This window comes from Passer domesticus, chromosome 15 (genome assembly GCF_036417665.1).
Source record: "Passer domesticus isolate bPasDom1 chromosome 15, bPasDom1.hap1, whole genome shotgun sequence".
Taxonomy (NCBI): Eukaryota; Metazoa; Chordata; class Aves; order Passeriformes; family Passeridae; genus Passer; species Passer domesticus.
Genome location: NC_087488.1, coordinates 9199393 through 9214215, shown reverse-complemented (window position 1 = coordinate 9214215; position 14823 = coordinate 9199393). Strand labels below are relative to the sequence as shown.

At 37.4% G+C, this 14823-nt stretch overlaps 1 protein-coding gene across 1 annotated transcript in view; it reads right to left on the bottom strand.

The window, feature by feature from the left end:
- The window catches only part of IQCK (IQ motif containing K), a 35873-nt gene that overhangs the window by 18743 nt on the left and 2307 nt on the right, over positions 1 to 14823 (bottom strand). Inside the window, exons 4-6 of the mRNA XM_064390899.1 lie at positions 13502 to 13599; positions 8155 to 8207; positions 7964 to 8041 (exon numbers count right to left, since the gene is read on the bottom strand). Coding sequence (XP_064246969.1) covers positions 7964 to 8041; positions 8155 to 8207; positions 13502 to 13599 — 229 coding nt within the window. The remainder of the gene's footprint in view (positions 1 to 7963; positions 8042 to 8154; positions 8208 to 13501; positions 13600 to 14823) is intronic.

The following is a 14823-nucleotide window of genomic DNA, read 5'->3' as shown; positions in this document are numbered from 1 at the left end:
AGAGAAGCCTTGGCACAGCACTAGAATGGCTGCCAAGAGCCACTCTCCCTGCATGGGGAACAGACTGAACACAGCCTTGACTTGGAAGAACACAACATGATGAATTTGGATGCAGCACCCACCTACAGACACACACAGCCCATCCAGGAACAAGATCTATAGTATTTATATTATGAAGACACTGCAAAGCCCATCAACAACAAGCTATTTATTTATGCAGTCTTACATTTTCTGGCTAAAATGCTGCAACATCTTTTGGAAATTTATTTATGGCATATTACAGCCCAAGCTAGGAGGCTTGACAGCTTACATTTTCCTTTCACTTAATTTCATTCATATTAGTCTCTGCCCTGGTAAGCTTCCTATGCTCTCTGACGTCTTTCTCTTAGGGCTTGTCTTCACTGCAGGAGCATTTCAACTTGGAGCACAGCCTTAGCTCTTATCTAATGCTACACTGACTCCACTGGTTCAGCCTGTGTACTCAGCTAAATTGGTCTCATCATCATGTCAGCTGGGTTTTAGCCTACATTTGTTTAAATGTGAACTAAAACCTTGGTCTGTTTGGAAAAGTCGAAATAAGGCAAAAATAAAAAGCAGTCTCTCCATTGAGCTAAACTGTCTTAGCCCTGTGAACATTAATTAGCATTTCTCCTGCTCAGGGGAAATCATAAGTGCTGGACAAGCAAGGCTTCCTGAGATAACAGATTCTTATAATCAGCCTTAAAAATCTGAAGTTGGACTGTGCTGGTTTCCCTGATAGGCTTTCATCCTCTGTTCTATTTTAGATCTTTTTGAAAACCAAAACTTAGGGAAAATCACAGGAAGACCTACATATTTTACAGCAGCTATATCAAAGACACTGAACTTTCTCTAAGAATTAGTACATCTCCAAAGAACAACTTGAGATTTCTCCTAGCCTGCAAGGTCAACTCTAGCATTTCTTTGCTTTCATTCTCAAATTATAAAAATGTCTGGCTTATAATCTAACACTAAAACTGAGAAAGCAATGTAAAAAATCAAGCAAGAACAGGATTTCCTTTTTAGTATCAGTCACTGGCAGATATCAATCCTTTCAATGGCACAGCTTTAAAGACCAGAAGTCATGCCAGGTCCAGCTTGGTCTAAGGGAATAAATGGAGAATATACACAATTGTCTGCAGGTCAAATAAAAATAGAATCTGAGCAGAGGCAATCACCCCCCAGCAGCCAACGAGAGGAGTCTGTCATTTGTGGCAGAAGGCAGCTGGATGCCTGCAAGATGCAAACTGACAGTACAGTGTACACTGAATACATTCTGCTTATTTAGACCTTGATTATGCCCCATCTTAAAAGCCCACATATGAAACAGTGATACCTATTGAGATATACATATATTGCTTAACATAAATTGCACCTGTAAAAGAGCATTAAAAATATTTTTCTTTATTATTTTATTTTACCAATTCTGCATAAAGCAGACACTTACCAAAGTTAAATTCCAGAAACATGTTTCTTGCCTTCTGAGCAAGCCTGTACAGATCTTGATTCTGTGAGATATTCAGTACTCATATGACATTATGAAAGTGGAATTTTGCACCCAGAAGGTACAAAACAGACTTGCATTAAATAAATGTAGGAGGCATTGAAAAAGGTTCCTAATGAAGACATTTATCTGATTTCCTCATAGACAGAAGATGGGGTTCTCAAAGAATTCTGAAAAGGGAGGAAAAGAGTCCCTCCATTTTTTTGTCTCTAAAACAGACAAAATAATCTCTGGGCATTCATAGTCACAGTGATGGGCACTGAATTCAGGCAGCATTTCCACACACTAATACCCAGAAACTCTGATTATCTTCACATTCCCAATCTGTCTTACAAATAGTCCTGATTCCTTCCTTGGAAACAACATATAAGATAAAAATGTAATCAAGAAAACGTTCAGTGTATATAATTGAGGGTTTTGTAATGGCTCCTCCTGTCCCAAGCTGTTCCCCCACATTTAAGCAGCAGCCCCAGAGCCAGGTGCCTGCAGGGAGCAGCAGTGCCTGGGCTCCTGGGGGAGGTGAGGGGGAATCTCCAGGTGCAGCCATGGAGTGGCTTCCAGAAAGCTCTTCTCTAGAAATATTGAAGCAACCCCAATGAAAAGGATGAGGTCTCCTAAGTTTCAATATGTTGGCCACAGCCACATTCACTTCACTTTTAGTTTGACTGTGATGGTTATTGTTCTTAATATTTAAATCATGTACAATCACAGGCAACAATAGAGTCACTGAAAAATTCATAATCTAAAGGAACAGACCACAGAATAGGGGTAAATATAAGACACACAAGTAAATGACCATGGTGGTCTGCATAACTCTTCAAAAAAGGATTCTGAGAAAGTCTTTGGTTTGGGAAATACTCAAAAAAAATCATGTGCTGGTCTGAATAACCAAAAAAACTCCGTTGGAAATTTCTCAAAGTACTTATCATTCATATTTGTATTATTTCTTATTCCTAATCATAGAATCTAGAAACATGACAGCAACAGCTGCCTTCTTTAGGTCTTTTTTCTTACATGTCTATCCATATCCCCAAAAGTGTGCAATAGTGAAAAAACTATTGTTTTGATTCAAAATAAATGTGTCAAAAATATCTGCTTATAAATACTAAGGTCATTTACCCAAAAAGCAGGGAAATGGTGGCTCATAAGCAGTCAGACACTGAAGTACTGATTCATCTGATCTGGTATTTAAAATCAATGACATATATTGATCAAATATTACACAGGCACTGTATGAGCCTCTCAGATTTCCAGGGAAATATTCCCACAGACACCTGAAAAAATACCCTGGAACATTTTCACAGGTCAAACAGAGTGTGAACTGAGACTTTTCTTTGTAACATTTTCAGTATTAGTACAACTATTCCATAGTCAGAAATAAATTCCTAATCACTAGTTTTCTTTTGCAACAATCTAAATGCACAAGAATAAGATTACTAACATTTGAGGAAAAAAAATCCTTACAATATACAAGAAAACATTTTAGTGCAGTATATGGAGAGTCCATTTTTTAATTGTAAATGTGGGAATAACCAAATTTAAACTTCTTAAAAGATGAACTGCAACCAAGCAGACATCTTAAAGTGTGACTCCTGCTAATTAGCAAGAATCTCAACTCTTCTTCTCTATCATCTTGTCCAAATAAAAGTTCCTTTATATTGTCAATAGTGAATTGAATTTTAAAATGTTATAAATACATTTGAGAGTGCTATCAAAGTGACCAGAGTGATAATATGCATTCAACTGCTAGACACATACCAACTATTTATATACTTGCTTATCTATTTATAATGAAGAAAAGACAAGACTGTGGAGCTCACATGAGAAAGTTGTTATGTGGGGAGGCAGAGTCATGTAACCAACAGGAGACTGAGGCAGAACAGGTGATTTGTAACCAGAATGTCAGAGGAATTAGAGGAAGCACAGCAAGAAGTCTTTGTAATGAGAACATGCCAAAAAATAGCAGAGCAAGAATCTTTTGTCTTCAGTTCTGTCTGAAAATTACAGATTTGTCTCAACAGGCTCTCCTTGGGAGGACGTGCCCACTTTAATGCTCCAGCTCAGCTCTCCTGCGCTTGCACACTTGCCACATGTTTGGGAAGTCACAAGGCATTGCCTCAGCTTTCTCTCTGGTAGGACCAATGTTTATGTAGTGTGTGAGAGTGTCTGTGGGCCTGGACTGAAGGAAACCAAACATGGACCTGTTCCAAAGGCCACTCATGTCAGTGGGAAAATTCCCATCTATGTTTGTGTACTTTAGGTCAGACTCTGTATGCTGAAAACATGAAAAACTCCCCTTAGTGCTCCAACAGCAACATTAGGAAGATGTCACAAAGCACTAATAAGTTTTCAGTTTTCTCATTGCCATTTTGACAACCTTTACATAAATTAAAATGTTTTTAATGCATCAGATATTACACCCATAACATCTTCAACCCCATAAAGCAGCATTACAAAATATAAATATTTTACACAGAATATTTCTGCAGTCTTTCAACACACAGCTTTTAAGTAAAAATTTTTCCTCTGTTAATCTGAATTCTGCCACATTACTTGAATGGCAATTTTTACTTGGAAACACACAGAATAACATCCACAGGGATGTATTTGTTGGACTTCCTGTTATTACAATAAAATGCTATTTAAAGCTCAAATTATTAAAGAAAATTAAAGAACTTATAAGGCAAACAAAGCATACTCCAAACATGGCTGGATTAGACACAAACCAATGAAATATAGCAGTGTGCAGAAAGCACAGCCTGTAGAAACTGGGCATATTATGGAAAGAAAAAAAATCAGTCACCCATGCAAAATTACCCCTATTGGCCATCTGAGAGCTGACAATGAAGTCAACTGGAAAGGCAGCTGAGACCAGCAGACTTCACCCAATTAAAATATCTGGGGGAGGGAGAAAAAAATAATCAATGTATATATATATATTCATATACAGAGCTTTGGCAAAAAGCCACGACTCCAAATTTAGTCATTGTTTATATCTTAGCTGCCCCCTTCAGTAAAGCCATGATGAAGTTATTTTCTCTGTGTCTGTACACTTGTTTTGGTACACACAGATAGATTAAACCAGAAAATGTGTCCTTCTGAACTAGGTAGCAAGTAAATATCTCTAATAAAAAAGAAGAAAATGCAGGTTAAAAAAAAAATCTTGTGAATTATTTTTTGTCTGAACATCAAAAGCCAGGAAATGCTTGTTCCTAACATAGGTGCATACACTATACACCACTCTCTCTCATTGGATGTAAAGGTCCAGGGTTATGTTGAACAATGCTATCAAATTATTAAATTTACATGACAGGCTTTTTAATAGCACTGTTTTTCAGAGCAAGGGAACAGTGTTTTATTGGTTTCCTCATATTTCTTTCATTAATATGATAAAGAAGGTTGGGAAATGATGCTGCCATGTTACTCAGAAATGTAAAATTTCAGAGGGATCAGAGCATAATCAGAGCTCACTGACTTTCCCTGAGCTTTTCCTTTTCCTGTGTACTGAGCTTCAGTGCTGTTCAACCAGAAACACCACTGGAAAATGCTGACAAAAGGCAACTGTGGTGCTTATTAGCATATTTATGGGATTACAAAACATTCCAGGCTCTAATTCTGTTTCTTCACTTGGTTCTTTCAGCAGCCTCGAATGGAGGAACAGGCACATCACTTTGTACCCCAGCAAGTGCCCAACAAACGTGTGCTGGTTTTGTGTTCAAATCCACTTTCCTGCCCCCTGAAAGGTGCAGCTGTCCTTTAAGGCAACAGAAATGTCTGGCATGTGATATGGAGATTACCAGTCAGCACTGAAGCTGCTCCTTCTACTGCTTTGGAAATCTGCTTGGGGAATTGAAGGCTCCCAAGGGATGGAATATTTTGTCAGCACTACTGGTAACATGCAGAACTCAGTGCAAAACAAGGTACCTATACTAAGATGTCACAGCTATTGTTACACTAAAGCTGGAAACAAATTCAAATTTTACAAGCTCCTTCACCTACAACATCTAGGTTTTAAAGGTACAAGGTTTGCCTTTAAAATTCTGAAAACTGATGCAGCATTTAGGTCTCCTTATTAGGGAAAAGTAGGCTGCAAGATCTCATTTAGAAATGCATTGCACAGAAAGTGAAGCTCATAAGACTGTGGCTTTGACTATTCTTAAAAAAATTAAATTGAGCTTCAAAGAAGGAACTGGAGGCACTGGAGGAGAGCCAAAAAAGTCATATTCAAGTATGGAATATATTAAAAAAAGCTGGATCCCGGATAGAACAAAAACAATAGTCCTCTGGGGGTTTTTTGTTTTGGTGGTTTTTTTAAGCATTAAGACTGCTTGGCACTGATAAACCCATCTAAACTGTTGGGATAAGGATGATTCCTATCAAAATTTGACTAGCACTTTTTAGTATATTGTCTCTTATATATTCTTAATCCTGTTTAAAAAAATTAAAACACCTTTAAAAATAGAAATGGAAATGACAAAAAAAGCACAGAATCAATTACATTTTAAGTGTGATAGCTGGAAGGATATAACAATAAACTATTTATGACATATCCAGGACATAATAATAAATTCTCTTTTTTTATTCCTATTTAATATTGCAGCCTTTCATTTTGCTCCAATAATATTTACTTCAGAAGCAGCATTTTTTAAAATCTGTAATTTTAGGATAAGATCACTAAAAGTAGTTATTTAATAATAATTTTAATAATTATTATTTTAAGGGCCTACTTGTTTAGATGATTTAAGACGAAGTGTGTAGGACTCTGACACTCCAGTGTCCTTGTGGAGCTGTCACTCCGTTATTTAGGAGCACCACCACTAACAGAAGCTATGAGTCATCCAGGCTGTGATTCCACTGTGTATTTCTCTTGTTGGCAAAGCTGACTTAAGCAGTTCCTGCCACCACCTCTCTGTCTTAGCAGCTCATTTGTTCAATTCACCTTGCCCTGAGCCCTTCATTTTAATCCTTTGTTTGTGCCAATACACAGGTTTGCCACTCTGCAAGGTGAAGCAGACTGGAGAAATGATCTGTTTTCAATAGCTGTACAAACCCTCCTCACACATTCTGGCAGAGAGATTCCGAACTCAGAGCAGGGCCCTGATCAGAATAATCCAGCACCCTACCAAACAGACAAGGTGGTATTAGGGTGCCTAAAACCAGGGTGGGGTGAGGTACAGGAGAGAGCAGAGAACATTTTGTTCAACTTTACTTCCAAGAGAAATGTTTGTAAAACTGTGATCTCAAAAATTTTGTCTTTGGTACACACATCCATCCTCACAAACCCGCGGTACCAAAACGGCCAAGGGCTCTCTGTGTGCTTAAGAAATGGGTACAACAACCAGGCTGCAGCTCAGTTCACTTTACAAAGCACAGCCTTAAATGGGCACCTTGTTGGCAAGGACTGTGTTTGACAAATGAAGCAGATGTGTCCCAGCAGAGGCAGGTTTGAACAGCAGGGCCAGCACAGCACGATGGCTGCAGGTGCCAGAGTTGAGATGAAATGGGTCATTCTCCAAAGGGGTCTTGTACTCAGAAATGTCCTACACAGCTCTGACCACCTCTCAGGGAGTCAAAGTTAACCCTTTTGACACAATTGCCTGCTTATCCACAAAGACCTGTGATGAGGAGCTTTCCTCTTGCTCCATTGGTGTCTCAAGGTTCCAAGTGTCACACGTCAAGAATTCAAAGTTCAATTTCCACTTACATCACATAACAAAGTAAATGTATCTACAAAAATATTAATCTGTTTTCACCAATTACCAATCCAGATTCCAGTTAAGTTTTCATATGGAAAATTTTCTTTAAAATCTGACGTCTGTTAGTTTCTTATTCTCTCACTGTGGACTAATCCTTTGCTTTTCTCACACAGCAGCTATATTTTAAAGTAAATGCAGTCTCAAGGACAGTAGCATTTCTTTCAAAACTGTTGTGCTGTTTGGTTCTAAGAAAATAACAAGGAATATATGATTGAGGCTGCCAAAAACAAGTGTTGATTTTTCAAAGTCATAAATGTCTGTAGAAATGCATCCTGATGCCAGGGATTGTTACAGGTATTTCAAAAGCAGCTGCTCACAGTAAGAGAAGAATTTCTTGACTATACTCTCAAAGATTTCTACAGGAGAAAGCAGCACAGAAAAAATTGTTTTACTCCTTAGTATAAAGACGTTCATAATACTACCAGACTATTCAAATGTCCTTCATTCTACAATTAAAATGTTTAGGAATTCAAAATTAATTTATCTGTGAACAATTCTAGTACAAAATACCTTGTCAGTAATACACTGGCCAGTTAGAAACTATCACATAGTTCTTTGTTGCACACAGTAAAGGGCATTTCTGAGGGCACAACTGCAACATATGGAGGCTCTATTACTTTTTTGGGATAGAAGAGGCAAAAGAATAAAAGGAGAAAAAAATATTCTGAGTACTGCAATAACTTACTGGTCCTTTAGCCAGTCCTTAACAAAAGGAATGGAAAACAATTCTGTGAATGACTCATCTTTCCTCTTTGGATTCTTGCTAAAGAAAAAGGAAAACAACTCATATTAATTTAAATTTCAGCTATTCAATTTGCAAATTAGTGCCTTGGAATCACTGAACATACTTAGTAGCAAAAAACATGATTAACTTACTTGTATAACCACTCAGTTAGAAAATCAGAGGGAATAAATTTGGTTCTTTTTTCCTAAAGATAGAAGACAGTTTCAAATTATTTATTATCCTTGGATTGGTCAGATGTTTAAAATAAATTGACTGCTTTTTATTAAATAAAATATACAGTACATTACTCTGTCTACTCTTTATTGCTACTGCCAACAGTCAGCAGCTCAGCCAAAACTTTAGAAATTTTGTAGAATGATTTTAAGACAAACTATGAGTGAGAAAATTCTACATATATTATCTTGATGTTTACTGCAGTGTATCTAGAACAAAGATCTCTGAATGGTGCTCTAAGCAGCAATGTCATTGTGAAAAAATTAACAGAACTCATTCATACATGAAAATATGTTGTAAATTCTTTGCCATTTTGTTTAAAGTTCTATCATCATATTCAAAATACTTCATTTCTTCCAAAAGACAGAGGGAACATTGAGTGGATATTGTTTCTTCTTGCATGGAACCAGCTTGAAGATGCTGTGAATACCCACAGGCAGAGTATTGTGTGGCTGCTCTGACCAAATCATCTGCTGGGTGCTCAGGAAATGAGGGCAGAGCCAAAGGAAGGCTTTTTCTGTCCACAGCCACACAAACCATGGACATTACAGAGAACCAGGTAAAAAGTTCAAAACCTGGAGCTTCACAGCAAAACACTTGTGCCCTTTGCTCCCAGTTCTCAATCTTAACCAACAAAGAGAATTTTGCAAAATGTTTTGCAGCAGGTTGTCCTTCAGACTCGTGCAGCCAGTACCACAGGCAGCCATTCAGAGCCAGCATTTGATAAAGCCAGAATGGATCAGGAAATCCTTTTTTTTTTAAGCATTTCCTCTGACATTCCATCTTGACAGATTGAATGTATAAATGATACAGGTGCTCATGCTGCTTACCACAAACCACAGTTACCATAATGTGCAGAACAGAACATGGAATTCTGTATGGAATAACAGAAGAGCTTGATCAGTATCTTCAGAGCCCCTCTGACATGAGATGGATGCACACAGTCACAGTGAACCCTAAAAGACATCGAGCCCCAGGGGGCAGCCCCAAGTGCTTCATCACAATAGCAGCCACTGCTAAAAAAGCAAGCTGAGCTCCCATCCCAACACTTGCCCTGTCCAACAGGAGATTCAGCTGTAATAATTGCTTCTTAGGAAAACAATTCACACTGGCCAAAAGCTTTTGTGAAACTGCTTAATGTCACAAAAGAGGCTAAAGTCTTGATTAAAATGTAAGAAGTTAAGATACTACTACCACTTGCTAAGGAAAACACAATGAACGTGAAAATTGAAAAATTACTTTATTCTATGCATTATCCTCAGATGTGAACAAAGAGGCAGGAAAAATGTTCTACATAGTATAATTCTTCAGTCCATGGTATATGTCATGATTTGGGGGTCAGCCACAGGTGAAGTGGAAGAGGAACATCGTGTGAGGTGCTGACTGCCCAGGGAAGAACACAGGGCAGTCACATAGCTGGGGATGACAAGTGTGAAGTTTAGTGCTGGACTGCAGGGCACTCCTACAGCACACCCAGGAAAGCTTTTCATTTTCTAAGAGAATCTTACCCTTGGTAGAAATATAGTCTGACTCCAAAAGGGAAAAAAAAAAAAAAAAGCAGAAGAAGATGAGATCATCATAAAACAATTATTAATCCTGAGCCACACATATCTTTATTATCTGTTTTGTGAAAACCAAAGCTTTGGGCTTCAGGTAGGGCTCCATTAAGTGCTTGGCTGGGAAGAAACACAGCTCCTCAAGCAATTTTCACAGTTATGCTGATACCAAATGCTGTTCCAAGAAGCCCAACACCTAAACTTTAAGAGACCAATAGCTTCACTGCAGAGCTTTCTATGAGTCACTTCAAATGTTAAATGGACAAATCCTGACTTGCACAGAATCTGTGAGCAAACAGCAGAGTCTGATTGTGACTGTACATTCTCAATCACAGGATGAAAATGGGTCCCATTACTTAGGGAATTGTTTCAGAGAATAAATTCTACACTTTGACAACAAAATTCAATTTAATCTAGCAGTTGTAATTTAATCTGTTTTAAGTAAATTGCTTTTCCTTTGCAATGGGAAAAAATGATCAGAACAGGGTTCTCAAAACAGCCATCACCAAAGGAATCAAATTCATCTTGTTTTATCCTTGTTAGAGGCAGTGAACTTAGCAGAGAGGAATTCAATCAAGCTGAACATTTTTTATTTTATTTTCTTTGCCAGGAAACAGTTTATTTTGCTAGTGAATTAAATCATTAGTTGCACAGCAGTCAACATTTATAAAGGGAAAAAATTACATAAATTGACCTGCCTTTGACACATTCCTCCTATGCTGCATGAATCCGGATAAAAAACAGGAAATATCTGTACAATGTGCATTGTTAACCTGCAGATGTGTTTATAAACTGTTTATATTCAGAATTCATTTTCCATTTTTCAGTTTAAATATGATGTGCTTGGTAATAATAATGAAAATATACTGGTGATCAGAAGATGGCAAAGTCATTAGGAAACCTTTTTCCATTCCCTTTCCCTGATCCATCATAATTTTAAATATATCCCATTACAGGGCCTGATACAGCTTCCTCCTTATGTGATAGCTAACTAGAAAGAAAAGTCAGAGTTATTCTAATAAAAACATTTATACATTGTTCAGTTTAATGCTGAAAAATGAATGCATTAGTCCATCCTCATGGAAGGAAAGATTTAAGAAAATAGTCTTTCCCCTGTAGGCATTTGACAGCAGATGGGATAAAACACAGGAGAACTTATGGTAGGAAAAAAAAAAATCAGTGAGAGAATACACTGGGCGACCTAATAGGTTTCTTTCATCTCTAATTTAAAAATGAAGCTTCTGCAGACTGTTCTCATATTTATGTCAGTTTGAAGTCTGCACACACATCTAGCAGCTGGTGGTTTTTCTAGGCTTTAGCTTTTTGGATTTTTTGTATGCATCACATAATGCAAGAGAGCCTACTTAAATTGTTATGTTTCTTTATCACCTTTCAAAAAGATCTTTCCTACACAAATCCTGCTTCCAACATAACCATTTCCCTTTCCTGGCTTCCCCATGTGATTGTACAATTCTTCCTCTCCAGACATGGATGCACCTTCTCTGGTCTGTTTGAATTCCCCTGTTGGCCCCAGGATCTGCTTTCCTTAACACAATTTCAATTGCTCAAAAGCTCTCCAATTTAACTTTTCCTTCTCTTCTCATTCATCTTAATTTCCTTTCAAAACATGACAACCTTTAGTCCCTCTCATCAAAATCCCACTCTTCATCCTCTCTCACCATTCCCTCTCAGCTCTCCCAGGCTCATTCACCATTGATTGCAGTCAGTCTGAGTATTCCTCCCTTCCTTCCAGAGCTTCTTCCATTTATCTTCCACTGGTTTATTGTGTACCACTGCCCTTTACAGGCTTTAGTGACCCATGTCTAGCCAGAATTCAAACCCAGTATTCTTTTCTCATCCTTCATCGTTTCTGTTAGCTTCATTACAATTAATCTTCTTCATGTCCTCTTGTCTCATGAATTCCATGAATCTTCTGAATCTTTGTTGTCCTCTTATTTTTGGAAGCTCTATTCCAATGTGTTTATCACAAGATCTTTTCTCCCTGTTCCTGCTTTGGGTTTGTAAGGACTCTACATTTGATCCTAAAATTCAGTACAAGTTATTTCATTAGCCATTTTAATCCAAATTAGAGCAATTGGGGTTTTTCCCTCCAAATCCATATGGAACAACACATTTCTTACCAAACTAAAGGATAACTAAAAATCATATATTTATGCCAGAAAAGGAAACAGAATGTGCAATTCAAGCACCTGGACAGCAATGGAAAAGAACATAAATATTCAATTATATAGCAAGCATAAAGAGCTATTGTTTTCCTAGTTATTGTTCAAAATGAGGAAGAAATGAGGTCACAGTGGAAAACTATCACCTGACCTCAGCTTGCTTTCCTGAGCTTGGCTCCCCAGTAGCAGGGCATCTCTTCACATAAGTGTGTTTTCTACAAGCTGAACTCATTTTTATCAAGTTTCTATACATTAGAAAATAATTGCTTTTAGTAGTTTTCTACAAAGCAGCACACAGATCTATATAAAATCCATTTTCAGCACACACACTTTCTAATATATAGACCGCTGAAGATCTGCAAAATTTCTCAGACTAAAAACAGATAAAGTAACCTTAGATTTGTTCTGAGTTTGAAACAGAAATATTTCTAGGAATTTCAATATTATTAAAATATCTTTGTACATAAAATCTATCAAAACTGTATTTTAAACCATTTGTAGGATATGCCTTTCTCCTAAAGGATATATGCTTCCAAAAAAACTCAAAAGAATCAATATAGATATTATTAAAAGTGTGATGAATAATATATATGTTCAATCTGTTCTTGGCTAGGTAATGTAAATGTGATGGCAGGAATGACAGACAGATGTCATACAAATGAATCATTTTCCTATTTCACCTGTATTCATCACAGCTTATAGACACATATACACACCTGTAAATCCACAGTTTATAGACACACAGAAATTTTGTGAAGACTGAGAAAAATTTGAAATAACTGGTATTAAAGGTACAGGTTTCAATCTGAAATTCAAATTGCCATCCAAACAGCAGAAATGATGGGAATCCCCCAGCTCCCAGTGCCTAAACTATTGCTGGGGCTCTGCTAGGCTGCAGTGATACAATGAGGAATGTATTTATGCTTTGTTTTGCACCAGTCCTAGTGGGTTTTTAAGCATTCTCTATAAACAATGAGGAACGTCTCTCTAGATGTACGCTAAAAACAAATTTATAAAAGCAATGTAGCAAACAATTATTTTTAAATCTGTATTTTTATAAGCTCATTCATGTCGGATACCCTGTATTGCAGTTAAATGGAATTTACAAGAAAAACAACATAAAATAGAAAATTTATCTCTATTACAGTGTCAGACCAGCAAAAATAATTGAGCCACAAAGTAAAATTCAAGTTCTGTACATCACCCTCAAATGAGTGAAATGTATTAATGTGAAAGGAAGCCTGCACCTCTAAAACACAACACTCTTTAGGCTAGATACAATTGGATATTTAAGGAGGATTTGTAGAGAGCTAGAGTTTGTCATAATGATCAAGTTCATGTAGATGTAATCTGTTCTGAATTACTAGAGAAAATAACATTTAAAACAAGATCCAAAAAAAAACCCCTGATATAGCATATCATTGTGGATGGTTTTCTTGCAAAAGACCAAATTTAAAAAATACTGCCTGTGAAATAAAAGGCTGTAACTTCCTGCCAATGATTTGAAATGAAAACTGCAAACTAACCTCAAAGCACTTCTCCTTCTCTGCTTCCTGCAGCAGTGCAGCCAGCCCTGGTAAGAGCACTGGGAAGATGTAAAACTCCAAGTATTCTCGAGGAGAACCTGAGCAAAACAGGACAGCCTTCACTAACAGCTAAGCACTTGCATTTCACAAAAACACCACCATTAGATATCTTACAGTCAGTACCAGTCATTTTGTCAGTACCATCACAGCTTGGACAAAGCAGATTCATTCCCTTCACAGACAGCCACTGGTCTGTCTTCACCTCTCAACAAACACAACACAAACTTGGGTAAATTTCAAACTAAATGTGCACCCACACTGCAAACTCAGTGTGCCTCAGAGATGTCAGATTCAGTTTTAAGTGAAGAAACTCAGACAGCAGAAGCAGTTTAGTCACAGAAGTGAAAAGCTCTGTGAATTAATTTACCCTGACAGGAAGAAATTAGCCTGTGCTGAACTCAGTGCTGCTGCAGTTAGACCACTTTGGTATCTCATGCCCTTTACAATCTGCATTATCAGAGTTAGTCATAAAACCGAATTTCTAGACAGAGGAAAAACCAAAGGTTATATTTTAGTGGTGCTTTGATTTCTTTGTCATAATTGCTTCATACTTGCCAGATCCTTCAGAGATTTTAACCTGACTCCATGCATCCAACCTTTCCCCTCTCAGAGGGGCTGACTGGGTTGGCATCTCTCCCCATGCAGGCAGTATTCAGCTTTTGGTGTGATCAGCAAAGGTTAAATCATACAAATGTTCTCTTCTGGCAACACAGCTGAAACACTGAATTTATTCTCAGCTTTATACCTTTAATTGGTTCATATACTGCCAGAAAATGTTCATAACTGGGAGGACACTATTTATATAAAAGCTAAGGGTAACACTGCTTCTGACTTGCACCAGGAATTCCTAATGAGCAAGAATTAATAGAAGAGAAGACAAAGCGAGGGGCTAAAATGCATAATAAAAACAGACTGCTGCTTGGTAAATTTATTATAAAGTATAGGAATTGATGAAAGTGGAAGAACCAAACTTCAGACCTGCTTCCATTCTTGTCTGTAATCAGATGGGAAAAGACAGTATTTTGACAGCAGTTTTCAAATTCAATTCTCTACTTAGGCTATTGATCCTAGTTTTGCATTATTAAATCAGAGGAAGAAATGCCTGCCATTTCTGATTTAGGTGCCTAAATAGAAAGTCACTTATTCAGAAGAGCACAGAACTACCTTAGCTAGTCAATGCTGTTGGTTTGTAATGCATCATTTGGTCTTTCTTCCATTGACCAAGTGGCCAAGCTGGCTCCCTGTTTTCAGACCATGCAAAC